The following is a 14,071-nucleotide window of genomic DNA, read 5'->3' as shown; positions in this document are numbered from 1 at the left end:
AGTTGCCGTCTACATGCCATATTTAAGGGAAGTATTTCCTGCAAAAATCCCAACATTTGTTGTGAATGTGCTGGATAACGCAGGAATTCTTCAATGTACTAATAAATGCTTCGTGGACCGATAAAATCCTCTGGCGGGCTGGATGTTGCCCGCGGGTCGTATGTTTGAAATCCCTGATATAACGAACTGCGTTGCGTGACGTATCTTCTGCTCAATATGGGCCATACAAGCTTAGTACGCTTGGTAGTATCGAGTTGGTACATTCCACAGCAAGCCTAAAATATGCACCGAAAGGGTACACTATATTGGAATAAATCTCGAATATTTGGAAGTGGCATTCGAAAATGTGGGAAGGCGGGGGGGGGGTTTGTACCGATGACGTGATGTCAAAATGTCCGAGAATTTGGTAGACCTAGGACGCAGGGTTGCCATATTTTGAGATCTGGAAAAGAGGACATCTTTTACAAATCACAAAGCTTATAATATCTGAAGAGAAAACTGTCATTTTAAGGATTTTCACGGAAAATACTGTGGCGTTGACAAGGAAAGTGATTTTTCCAACTCGACTCCCGTAAGACCCGCCGAACACAATTTAGGTTATTGTTGATCGTTTGACCTGTTTTAGTCAGCCTTGCCGTCACTACTCGCGAAAATCCATAATACGCGTCATTTATGGCGTTTTTAGTTGTGCCTGTACAAAGTGTACAATCTCTTGCCTGTCAAAGCTATAAAGGAGGACGAATTGCCAACAAGGAGGATATTCGGGCGTCATCGGAAGACAATTTCGATTTCTTGAAAAAGGAAGACAAATCGTGTAGTAGCCTAGCTAGTAGCTATACACCCCACGTTTTAATCGTGATTGCGGGGCCCAAGCGAGCTGTACGATCACGACATTCCTTTACAGATGGTATATTGCTGATGTTACAAATTCATTTGATTCGCGGTGTCACGGCGGGCTGGCACAATTTGCTGGGAGGTCCATGTTCGCCTCTATAGTGAGCCCGGGACGTGGATTCGTCCTGGAATGAAATCGAGGTTGTGAAACTAAGACCTCATCAGAGAGAAAGGGTAGAGAGTTACCTCTAATTCATCAGAACATTCAGCTGATTATTATAGAGTTTAGAAAATGGCTTAACCAGTAATTACCCCGATCCTTCATACGTATATGTCGCTAATTCCTTACTTGAAATTTGATCTCAGGCGGTACATATTTAGGCGCTTGCTTGTAGTTTGATCTCGGTTTTATTTTCTTCAGATCGTAGGTTAAGTAGCTGTTGTTGTAGGAGGTATCGTGATAAAATTTTCCTTTGTTTCCCTGAAATAAAACATGTCCGATAGAGTTTGTTCGACTGTGAGTAGGTTCATCGAAACGAATTTCCGAATAGATATATGTGCATGTACATTGTACATTGTACAATCTACACTGCACATTACAGCGAAGACTTATGTCAAGCAACAGTCATTTTATTTTTTTCCTCTTGCGATTTGAAAGTTCTTGCTGACGATTGATCCGCAAGCGTCAGTGGCGCCTGATCCCTCTTCCCCAAACTACTTGGCTTAGTACTTTTCTGGCCATTCATTTTATACTTATACTTAAGTCTTCTTGAAAATCGGAAATTGAGTATATGCTCTAGTGACTTTGAACATTTGGCCGAGGGATTACATATACTTTTAACAGTCAATAGGTGACCACCTCTGGTGTTGATGCGATTCCTCAAGGCTTTATCACCCTAATTCAAGAACTATCACCAGCCCCCCAAGGAAACACTATTCATGCATGACGACTGTTGGTTACCCTCTTCGATTTCGGCCTCAATGGTAGTCTTCTGGCGCCACCTTTCGGCGGTTCCACGAACTGGGAATCGTACTGAGTCGTCAACAAGTGATCGCACTCGCTCTGCGTACTCCACTGGTTTTCAACCTGTTCTGGCTTGCGACGCCCTTGGAACTAAAACACACATTTCAGTATGCGCTGGTCTATGTTGGGATTGCCGTAGCGTACCTGGACTGGCAACATTTTAAAGTCATCTGCGTATAAAGTGCGAGGCTGAAACGGCGAATCAGGCGCCACATACTTCTCTACAGGTTTGAACGGCTTTGGTCGGAGTTGAAACGGGTGGTGGATGAAGTCGTCCTGTTGTACATTGGTAGGAGCGATTCAGTATCGCTGCTCGCAAATAAGCAATCATTTCCGGAGGTGTCAGCAACGAAGTACTTCAACTCTTACGTAGCACCAAAGTGAAGTTTCGCCTGCTTTCACTATCTACCGAAGAGGTTTTGCTTTAGGTGACTTCCACTTCTACTTTTCAGGCAAAACTACTTCCTTTTGACAAGTTGAATATTGTAAAGTAGAAAGTATTTGCCTAATTGTAGTATCTTACTCATGTGGTTTAATTTTTGGACTAGGCTACTTAAACGTCTATTTTGCTATCGCAGGTCACACCATCGTATCTCGAACAATCCGAACATACAGGATATAGCTATTTAATCTACACAGATTACTTGATGACTTGAAATTGACTCGTACATTTTACTCCGTGACCTGAGGCAATCCACATTTCGGAAATGCCTTGTCAATTTAAGTCATATAAAACGTTGACTGAAGTCCGAGTCGAGTCATCCTCAAGACATGTTTCGGAAATTGTTATTGCTATACTTGTAATTGAGTAGAAATATATACTGCGTTACTTCTAACAGAGTACCAACGCTGTCTACATTGACCAAATGACCACCTCTGATTATGCTGGGTTGTCGGTTTCACCTGAAAAGTCGACCGAAATGAGAACGGTCCGATGCTGGATATTCTGCGTTGACCGCGACTTTTAATGATAGCCGCTGTTAGCGGGACCGTGGACGGTCGCTTGTAATCGTAATCGGCCTTGTTAGTCGTGAGAAACAGCATCTTGTTACGTTGATCTTCCCTGCAATCACACGGAGCAAAATTGGTGGCACGTGGACCCAGAGTTATGGAGTCTGGAGTTGGAGTCATAGCATAGAAATTTGGATAACCCTTTGTAGTGACAGTCGAAATTGAGAAAACAAAGAGATACTGACTGGACTCGGACGATGGTTATTAAAATGCTCTGAGTCAGACTCCAACTACTTTAAAAATCGAACCAAATGCTTTCAAATTCTACGAAATGGTAAAGTTGCAGTTGCATAAGTTATGGAATTTCTAGGCTCGTCCCCGCCACCTCATCCGAGTAAATGGTGTTTTGAAAAAGCCTAGTAGTGAGCCGTGCTACAAGTTGTCGTTGTCGTTGTGGTATCCATGGTGTTCGTCGACTACTATGGTCATTGGTCATTTACACCAGGTCAAGTTTCTTCATTTTTATTCCGTAGATGCCGACTTGTAGCACGGCCCACTTCTAGGCTTTTACAATACACCGCTTACACGGATGAGCTGACGAGAGGAGCCTAGATCTACCTACAACTCGCAGGTAAAAAAGTCTAGAAGTGGGCCGTGCCACAAGTCGGCATCTACGGCATCAAAATAAAGAAAACCGTCTTAGTGTACATGACCATTGTAGCCGACACACACCATGAATACCACAGACAACAGAAACTAACTCTTTTTAAATTCAAAAGAATAGGTTGATTGTTTTGATTCTCTAAAAAGTGTAATTCTGTTATACATTTTCCGAGAAGATTTACAGGAGTGTTGGAGTCGGGGTTCTTTGAAGAATATATTAGGACTCGGAGAGTCGGAGTTTGAGTCTGTGGTACTGTCGACCTCAGTAGGTAGAATACTAAAGCAGGTGTTGCCCACTCACACCCCTTCTCGGGTGTTTATGTTTGTAGATTACTCCAACGTCCACAGTTTTCAGAGTTTAGGAAAAACTAGGCCTAGAATAGCTACTTTTGTACTAACTTAGAAATCAATACTTCTACTTGTAACCAAGTAGCTATTTACGGCGATACTTCTACTTCAATTTGAGGATCGGCAAAGACCACTCTGAGCACCTGTGGTAATGACCTACCTCGACGCGCCCTCGGCCGTTGCGCACAAGCTCATTCTCTGTTCCACATCCGGGATCACCGCACCCTTCTCCTGTTGCGCTACGATCGGGTCTCTCTTGGCCGCGAGAAATTCGTCCATCGTGTACAGTCGGTACGCCTGCTGGTTGATGGTGCCTTGTTCTTCTTCGTCATCCTGTAACACACATCATGGCATGAGTGCGCAGCGTTTCGTGTAGGCCACTGCGTGAGTGCGTGTAACGTACAAACGGTGCATTTGAACTTTACACATCATTCATAATGTTGTGACGTCATAATTAGTTAAGCTGTAGCAAACCCACATACAACAACAACAACCATGTTTTACCTTCATCAGATTCATATTAACTGGTTCAACGTTTCCAGCACGGCGTAATCGATGCAATTTCAAGATTATATGAAAATCTACTCACAGATCCTAAAAGCTGTCTATTATCGGCAGGCGGTTGAAAAGCTTTCCTTCTCTTCGTTAAGACGTTGCGAAAGTTATCCTTGTAAGTTGATATGTACTCAATGTAGTCGCGGTATGTGCTGATATGTCGCTGACGCGGCCTGATGCATCTAAAACACATTGACCTGACCAACGATTCCATCTATAGAAATTTCGTACCGATCCAGCTTTTGCGCAGTTTGCACACGGTGATCATTACTGAGCATGATGGATGATCAGATCACCATAACTAGAGTATTTTGTTGTATTAAAAACAAGTTTTAATAGATTGTTCTGACTTTCATGTGGTCTGGTAAAATTTCAAAACAAATTTTGTGAACTGATGAACCTTCAAAAATCAAAACTATAAGCCAAAATATAATTACGACGAATTTATGAAAGTCAACAGCAAATACTGGAATTGTTGCTCGTGGTTCTATCGAAGTTTCTGCAAGGCAACGTCCTCAAACTCGATTTTAATTGCTCGGTTTCTTTTCAAAGAAATGCAACTTTGCTGTCAGCTATAGCCTCTATTATGAAGTCAAATGTCGCTAAATGTAGTACCGTCGATTTAGTGATTTCTATATAAAAAGTCTTTCTCGCTTTTACAGGTAACTGGCCTTAAACGAGTTGTAAGTTACTTCTAAATAGTTTCGTACATTGGAGCATGTGATGTATGCTAAGTCCAAGGTAGACCACGAACTGTATACTTATACTATGCGATGCGATGCAGAAAAATGCGTTCCAAATTTCAAATGTCAAATTTGATGTTTCATTTCCCTAATTAATGCAAAAGTGTCCAACTTCTTACATTTTGTAATTGTGGCGTAATAATGTAATGTATTTGGCGAACCGGCAGAAGATTTGACGCTGACCGGCGGTTAAGAACCACTGCACTAAATGACAGGGCAGTTCAACATACATTTGTATCAATCAATTATGCCCTGTAGATTACATGTTTGACCATCAATTTGCGGTTGCCGGCATAATATTCATAATGGATTGTGGGGCAATTATGTCATAAGGTATAAGAAGGATTTGAGGTTGGATCATCAATATTGCATATGCGACACTCGCACATATGTAATCAGTGAACATTCAACATTCAACAGAAACCATTATAAATTACGGTATCGTAATTACCTTTATTCAAATCCGCAGAATCAAAGACACGAAATCCTCCCAGTAAACGCGTTACCCATCAATATCAATGCCGCAAACGTCAATTTTAATGACATCTCAACACGGCATTCCGTTCAGACGATACTTGTAAGATACGTCATCTTGATTACACATATAGATATCAAAAATCTGGTGTCTATATCAGATCATATATACAAGGAAACTACATTACACGCATGGGTCACGTAATTTTCTATAATTTGTCTGCCCGACCACTATTATAGTATTGGTTCTGCTTGTTTATCGATCCAATCTCTTGCGACATCTGATTCAATATTTTGTCGCCTCAAGAATAATTACCAGTGGGATAGTGTATGAAAGCTGTTTGTTGTATGTAGCCGAGTATATTTAGTGTATATAGTGGCGACCTTTTAAAAATGTGGCTTTGCCTAAATAGATCTATACGCCATGATACATCCGTTAAGAGCTACTCGTGTACCCTTTTACATGTGATATCGCCGCGAAATTGGAAGCCAAATTGCATTATGACGAAAAAAAGAGCAATGCCATGAGTTCATTAATGCCTCTCGTGTAGCGTGAGCTATCCCATATTAGATTACAGCGTTAAGCGAATGGGTCGAATTTCGTTGGTATATCACGCAGATGGCAATGATGGAGGTTGAGAAACGATTAAGTCTTGTTTAGACGCTGAATTATACCAACACCTGTACGGAAGACAAGTGATCGTGATGAATAGCTATGGACTCTGTAATTAGCAAGAATAGACACTACATTTTCCTAAGAAACTATCAACATTAGATGGTGCACATAGTTGTTTTAATGTTGTCTATTCGCTGATTTGTCTTTAGATTCATGGTGATTGGTTGGCTTCAACTGTCGCAGGTCGGTTCTTTTAGCTCTATCGCCCAAATCAAGACTGCTAACCCCGAACGAAGCTTTTTAAAGAAGCAACCGTCTCTATTAACTTATCGCGGCAATCAATGTCGTATCAAAATGTGAGTCTGTCGAAAACGCAGGAGATTGATGCGAGTTTTGCAGCAACGCAATGCTTCTGTGTCCACCGAATCTTCGTTACAATTTTATTATTCGTGTTATACAGCGTTTGCATAGAGCTCGTGAATGTCGCTGTCGCCACGACCAGCGCGCCAACGAATATTCAATAAAATGGGCATAAATTATAAATTATGTAGAATAAGGGACGACGAATTACCATTAGCGCCAGAAAGATACCTTGTATTATACGACAAAAGAAGAATTAACTGATTTGGTCAATCGATGTATAGGCCTAATAGTGTCAGATTACCATTGGATCTGCATCAATATTGATGAGCATTCGTTGGTTAATATTTTGCGGATGCTTTTTGCTGGCCCATTCTGGTCTAGTTAAACTCCGGCTAAGACCATGTAAGTTTTGGAACTTGCAAGCGTGCTGAAGCTTTCCACTTATGCGCGGACACGCAATGTCGTAAGCGTGCATATCATGTATCATCATAAACAAGCTCATTTCCAAGGTCAACTACCAACCCCCCTGCTATTTATAAGCATCGGAATCACGACATGTCTACAATCTTACTTTGTTCTGACATGTTCTGGGTGTTCCTTGTACGTATCGTCGTATATGGTTGTCAAGTCCATCTCAGCCAGAGTGTCATTTCCAATCCTATTGTTTGATGTAGGTCGTATGGACTGTTGAAACTGAGGCGGCCAATCCTGGTATTTCTGTAATCGATTTTGCACATCTTCACTAATCAGGTATGGCACGCGTGTTATATAGACTTGTTGTGATGTCAGATTGGATATCTCTGAAGATATCGCGCATTGCGCACTGTGGCGGGGTTGACAGGCTATAAGTCAGTCATCGTTATTCGTGATGGAGACCTTATTAAATTGTGCGTTTATTTTTTCCTCGTGACGTACGAATTCGCATCTCGTATAGCGGATAACACAGGGGAGTATAGGTGGATAGGTTTATCATATGCCGAGAGTATTGATGGTGGCTGCAGCAGGGGCGGTCACTATAGCAAATATATGTGTAAGAATTGTACATACAAGTGATGGAAATAAGGTGCTGTAAAATCTAAGCAAGGATTGCCTACAACAGAGTGATTTCGGAAAGAAGATATGGAGCTAGTTCAAGTATATCCGCTGTAGTAATGCTTAAAATATGGAGTTTAAGAGATACCGAAGAGGAGTTTATATAAGGTTTTGGTTACTGACCGGTAAAACTGTAAAATAGTGGGCGTTGCTACTCATGTCATAATTGTTGGTGATTTTAATGCGTATTAATATAATAAGTATCGTTTTCACCGTTACGTAATCCGGTTCGCTCCTATCGTAAGACTAAAAAAAAAAATCATCAACATCCAAGTGGCCCGCGCAAAGGTTCGTAAATGTCATGTGGTCTTTTGGCTAAAAAGGTTGGCCACGCCTGGCCTTAAAAGTATTCAAATAGGTAGCTTCAACCTCCTCGCCACCTCATCCGCGTCAGCGGTGTCTTACAAAAGTCTAGAGGTGGGCCGTGCTATAAGTCGGCAGTTACGGAAAATACAAAAGAATTATCGGCCTGGTGTAAATGACCATAGTAGTCGAGTAACACCATGAATACCCCAAAACAAACAAGGTAGCTTCAAAAGTAGATTTGGACGTGGCTTTGCGTACGTTTATCACTTAAACGTTTTCGCCGGTATTCAAATCTAAATTTCCCATCCAAGTATATAGTTTGCTGCAAACTCGTTTGCATTAATAATTAAATTTGAGTATGGGAAGAGATACTGAAATTCTTTGTTCATTCGTCCTTCCCCGGACAGGATTTTCAGCAGCGGAACAGTGATCCACATTTTCTATTCGTAATTCGGGCGGTATATATCCACAGATGGTCAATGTAGTCAAGAAAACTACTCAAGTAGAAGTAGTACTTTTAAAATAAAACTAAAACTACCCCAAGTATAAGTAGAATTGGTTGGCTTTAAATCTACTCCACTAAGTAATTGTGAACACAGTAATAATACATTCGCATGGACTCTCAAACGCTGTGAGTTGAGCCATACGGAAGGTGAAGAGAGCTTTATTCATATTGAAACATCCCAGGAGGCAAACATTTTCGACAGCAATAAACATTCGACTGCATAATGGGTTGCAAATGACAGTTTTGCTATGGAAAAGCGATTCTGATCTTTTGTTTACCCGAACAGAAAATGTCATGACATCGTACCCGTCACCGTATTATAAGGCCTGTAGTTTCGGCGAAGAGAAATACGGAGAACTTGTATCGAATACGCTGTTGAAACTTTGCGCGATTAGAACTATGCCGGATTGTAAAAATGCCAGATAATGTAATTTTATTTCCGGAAAATAGCATCAATACTACACTTGGCTTTAAACTTCGGTTCTTCGGTATTGATTCTATTTTCCGGAAATAAAATTACATTATCTGGCATTTTTACAATCCGGCATATTTCTAATCGCGCAAAGTTTTAACACCGTATCCAATACAAATTCTCCGTATTTCTCTTCGCCGAAACTACAGGCCTTATAATACGGTGACGGGTACGTTTCGATACCTATACCGAGAAAACCATTACCGAGAATGGACACCACCGAGAATGGACATTACCGAGAATGGCCAAATGCCAAGAATCTAATTTACTGAGACGGCGTTGTCGAGAAATTTATAACTGAGAATCGACACCGAATGTGGCAAAGTCGTGATGCACATTGCACGATTGCATAATAGCACATGTACACGACCTGTACACAAGCATAACAGGCCTGCATTGCATAGCCTACATTGCATTCTCGGTGATGTCCATTCTCGGTAATGGTTTTCTCGGTATTGACCGGACACCTTCAACTTCGACATGTATGTTTTTCAAACAAAAGAACTGAAATAAATTAGAAGAACTAAAAGTAATGATGCTGCGAATTAAAAAACAAATACAAATACTATTCCTAAAAAAGGGGAAAATATATTCATGTCTTTTGTCAAGAAAGCTTCAGCGGTGGTCTGCTAAAACGGATTTAACGCTCACAAAAGTCAGAGACAACGACTTTTTCAGATTAGGACACGCCATGTGCTGCTAGATTACGACACGATAGATAGATACGTTTTTATATGTCATATTCATTGTAATGAAACATGTCATACGGGCGACAATGCGGTATTCAACCGAACCCCGCAACCCGCGACCTATATTATATTCATTTATAATTAAGTGAAAACGTTACTGCAGATCTACTTTACGCGAAGCGCGACGAAACTTCTGCGCTTTACTTAACTTTTGTGAAAATTAAATTCTAGTTGATACTCGGTGCAATCACCCCCGAAATTCCTCAGACAGGTTTATTTGAGTAAATAGCCTACTGCAAGTACTTCGATACTGACCACCTCTGCCTATACCAGGGGTAGGCAAACTTTTGAGCTCGCTTGCCGCATTCAACATTTGAATACATTCGCGGGCCGTACTATGTAAAATTGGGATAGTAAGCCAAAATTCAATATTTTTATTTGATTATATGGAAGTGGTTGTCTAACTTTTTCAGACACGGCCCCTTTATGATATTGAAATTTCATTAACGAGAATTAAGAAGCTTGTCATCCTCATTGTCAAAATCAGGGATGAAAGTCGACTTTCCTGATGTTTAGCAAATAAAACCTTTCAAAATGCATGGGCCTCTATAGATCGGGCCATCGCACCATCAATGAAATAAAAATATCATGGTAAGAATATAACATATCATTATCATATTGAAACATATTACGAAAATGTTTAATGAAGTACCCACAGTAATTTATTTTTTCACCCAGTTTATCAATATTTTTTCAACGTCTCTTGACGCTCAAAACGCACAAAACGATGTTACAGGTCGTAGTTTGCCCACTCCTGGCTTATACTCTACCAAGGTGCATTAGCTACAGTTAAGGCTTGATCGGACGCGGTTCCAATACAATGCATTAAAAGTACACACAATATAGAAATGCGATTTCATTCACGCGTAGGTGCCCGGGGCCGAGATGTTTAATGCATTAGCTACCAACTTCGCCTTTCGGAAACAACACTATACTATACGATTTCCTGAGAAGGCCAGACACGTATAGAACACTTGATCCAGTTTTTTTTTTCAAGACTTGTGCTTTGCTGGAGAAGGGTATTTCAATAAATTATTTAAGTGGTAACAGTATCAAGGATATATAGTTTGGCGTGTATGGGGTATCATGTTCCACAAATCCTTTGCAGCGTAATAGTTTTAATTGGATGCTAAGCGGCTGCACCGATTCAGTAGCGTATAGAATTGCCGACATTGAGTCCTCGGTGTTGCATCGTTTAGTGAGAGCTGGTCACTCTTTAGGTGATCAGTAACGATGTACTTCAATTTTTACGGAGTACGCTATCAGGCTTTGACCGTTATTATACTGCTATATTTCCACATATACTTGAACATTATTAGTAGACTTTTCACTATGTTGATTTTGAAAAGTAGAAAGCTGTTTGGGGATAACTTTTATGACTAAAAGTGTCGTCAGAATCGCGAGTAAGAGCCTTTGTATCACGCAGTGGTGCCTTTTGGGGTGGACCCAGGGCCCCCCTAGTCGAAGGCCCCCTCTTTGGTTTAAGCGCTTTTTTCAAGGATTATGGCGAATAAACGTGGAAATCCGTGTACCAATCAAGAAGATGATTCCGTGCAGATGGATCAATCATCGAATATTTGCATTCGCTAGAAAAATTCCATCCCGATGATCATCAAGTCTCTACATGCGGTAGAGGTAGTCTGCTTGGATTTAATGTAGTCTATCCTTTGCAACCACGCAATAATATATATAGCCTAATCCAGCGCCTGGCTGAAACCTTGATGTAGTGTGCTGGCATATTACTAATGTCAGCCGATAGCTTTCCAGATTAGTGTTGTCTATTTAGCCTGCAGCAGTTGGATCGCTAAACTATTATTTCACGCTACATACCATACATCTTGCACATGAAGACAATGAGCTATGCTAAACGGGGTCACTTCTTTTATAATTTTACAATGTATGATAAAGGCCCAGGAGCTAGAGCAATTCAACATTCAAGCCTGCTTTAAAGCCGTGTTATATTGTCATATACACATCACATAATTCCCTTCCATATGGCGCACTAGCATTAATTTAGTAATAATAGATGCGAAAGGGGGTCTACGATTACATACTTATAGCCCCCTGGAAGTCTCGCCCCCCCAATCGTACGGCCACCACTGGTATCACGAGATCTCAATATATTTTTAAATACTACAACGTACTATTTATAGTGTCATTGGAAATTTTACGTTAGTATCGGAGACACAATTTCGAAAGCAGCCGCCCAAGACAGGGAACCACTGCATGTGACATTCTGTTGAACTGCAATTATAAATTGAGTAATATTATAGTTGATCGGTGGTAAATATAACAAAGTTTCACTACTAAGACAGATATTCGGTGGGATCGATAATGTATCTCGACCGGGTTTCATAACAGTTAGATCCCCAACACGCGTATGAGCCTTGACGGGGGTACAAGCATAAATCTATGATTAATGACACATATCACATTTGAGTGAACGGTTTACAATCCATCGCTCTCTTGACATTTTTCTATTTAGCCCCACGAGACCGGGAATTGTCAGTTGTCGAAGTCAAGTACTTAAAATGCGGGTAGACTAGTTTGTGTCCATATTTAGAGAACGCTTGTCACAATCATTCGGGCCCTCTACTTTATCAACGAGAATCATAGTCTCGATACTATTTCCACTGTGGAAGTCCTTGAAAGCTCGATTGGACGTATCGCAGCATACATGCATGTAGCACAAAGCCACGCACGTTTGTGAAGCGGACATATCTGTGGAGTCGCGACCAACCGACACCATTGTCACAAAGTTCAATATGGAATAGTTGCAGTCGATATATATCAAATTATCTTTAATGTGATGTAGAGCTTTGTGGTCGCGTGGAACTTGTATATTTGAACTTTACACGTCGACCATACAGTTACGACGTCTCAATGCAGTGGGTCCCGACCGCGGTCCACGTAGAAATTTCAGGGGTCCGTGAAACCTCCAATTTTGCAAAACGTGTGATAACTAGGGCAAGTTTTTGTTGCACCAAAATCGCGGGAAAGTTGCACTTAATTTCAGCAAATGTTGTGTTAAAAAGTTGCATTTATAATTTTTGTTGGATTATCAAGGTATGAGATACTTAAGAGGTTCCGTTGTATCACCTAGTTCCTGCAGAGCTGTCAAACTTGATACTTTGCCATTTCACGGACGGTCTGGGGAGACCGCAAAAATTACATTTTACTTGGTACACAGCAACAAAATCAGGCAATGCGAGAATAATCTCCCCCTCAAAAAGCCACATAGCGTAGCGACAACCCCATGTCCATAAAACGAGTCAAATAACACACCCCAAACCCCCTGGGTCTGCAAACTTGATCCAAGGCATTCCAAAAAAACTCACTCTTGGCGACTTCAACAAAATCGAAGACGCAGTGTCAAATTGTGCGCCGTGTATGCGTATTTGTGAAGAATGCTTTAACAAGTAGCTGTGTTATGGCTAGGTACATTATGGTTTCGATACTTTTTCCCCATCCCAGAAGTATTGAATTTATATAATAGCATCCAAAATTTGTATTAGGCCACAAATCCACGCACGTACGTGATCAACCCATCATGCACATTTGCACGGCGTTGCCATAAGAGAATGGAAATGGTAAAGGCCGAAAAAATACGAAACTATCTTTAATGAGGTGTAGAACTAGCGACATTTTCTTTTTGGTTGCAGTCACAGCTACAAAAGCCACCAGTAAATTAACTGAGTTATTCGTCGTGTGCTATAAATGTTGTTGAACAGGCAAGCCTATTTTTCCTGAAAGCTCAAGGGGTAAAAGCGCCACAAAGGCTGAGAAAAACTGGGATATAGTCACATTGATGGCTTAACAATAACACTACAGTCATTCGCTTGCGTGGATTTCAATTCACCCAGGTGGGAAAAATCGAAATAACGTGTTTCAATCCAAGAACGTCGTTTCCGGTATTTGAATTGAATTGCGAAATACTATATTATGAGCTTAGAATGTCGTTGTAACTTGTAGTCATGACTCAGATACAACACAGTAGTCTAACCGTGACGGGTCTAACCTATTACGCCTGGTAGCATATACATACAGTTATCGCTGTTGCTCGCCCCACATGCATATAGGGGCAATGCTCAAAGTCACTGATACCATAAAGAGAATACCTTAATGCAGCTTAATATTATCACAGCAAACACTTTGGGTAACGTTTGAAAGGGCACTCACTCTTGTATACTCCGATTGCATGATCTTCAGTCTCTCCACTAAATCAAGGCCATCGCTTGGCCAGGATTGGCCTTCAACGCCAGAGGGGTTCATTATTGCTCATCTCTACCTATCAATAAGACCCGCGGAGATAGGGTTACCTTTCCAAGCAATATTACAATCGAGTACGATTGTGACGTAACAGTGACCGCCAGGTT

At 41.0% G+C, this 14,071-nt stretch overlaps 1 protein-coding gene across 1 annotated transcript; it reads right to left on the bottom strand.

The window, feature by feature from the left end:
* Positions 1-893: 893 nt before the first annotated feature.
* LOC145437456 (uncharacterized) lies at positions 894-14,031 on the bottom strand. Its single transcript, XM_080314716.1, has 9 exons — positions 13,875-14,031; positions 7,143-7,288; positions 4,410-4,557; positions 3,981-4,153; positions 2,762-2,921; positions 2,003-2,134; positions 1,796-1,948; positions 1,184-1,315; positions 894-1,019 (listed from the first exon to the last, which is right to left on the bottom strand). The coding sequence occupies exons 1-9, from the start codon at positions 13,965-13,967 to the stop codon at positions 930-932; spliced, it is 1,227 nt and encodes a 408-aa protein (XP_080170842.1). The 5' UTR covers positions 13,968-14,031; the 3' UTR covers positions 894-929.
* Between the last annotated feature and the right edge of the window lie 40 nt (positions 14,032-14,071).

This window comes from Botryllus schlosseri, chromosome 4 (genome assembly GCF_051294905.1).
Source record: "Botryllus schlosseri isolate E-star chromosome 4, Bs_hap1, whole genome shotgun sequence".
NCBI classification, from domain to species: Eukaryota; Metazoa; Chordata; class Ascidiacea; order Stolidobranchia; family Styelidae; genus Botryllus; species Botryllus schlosseri.
This window is presented reverse-complemented; position numbering and strand designations above follow the sequence as displayed.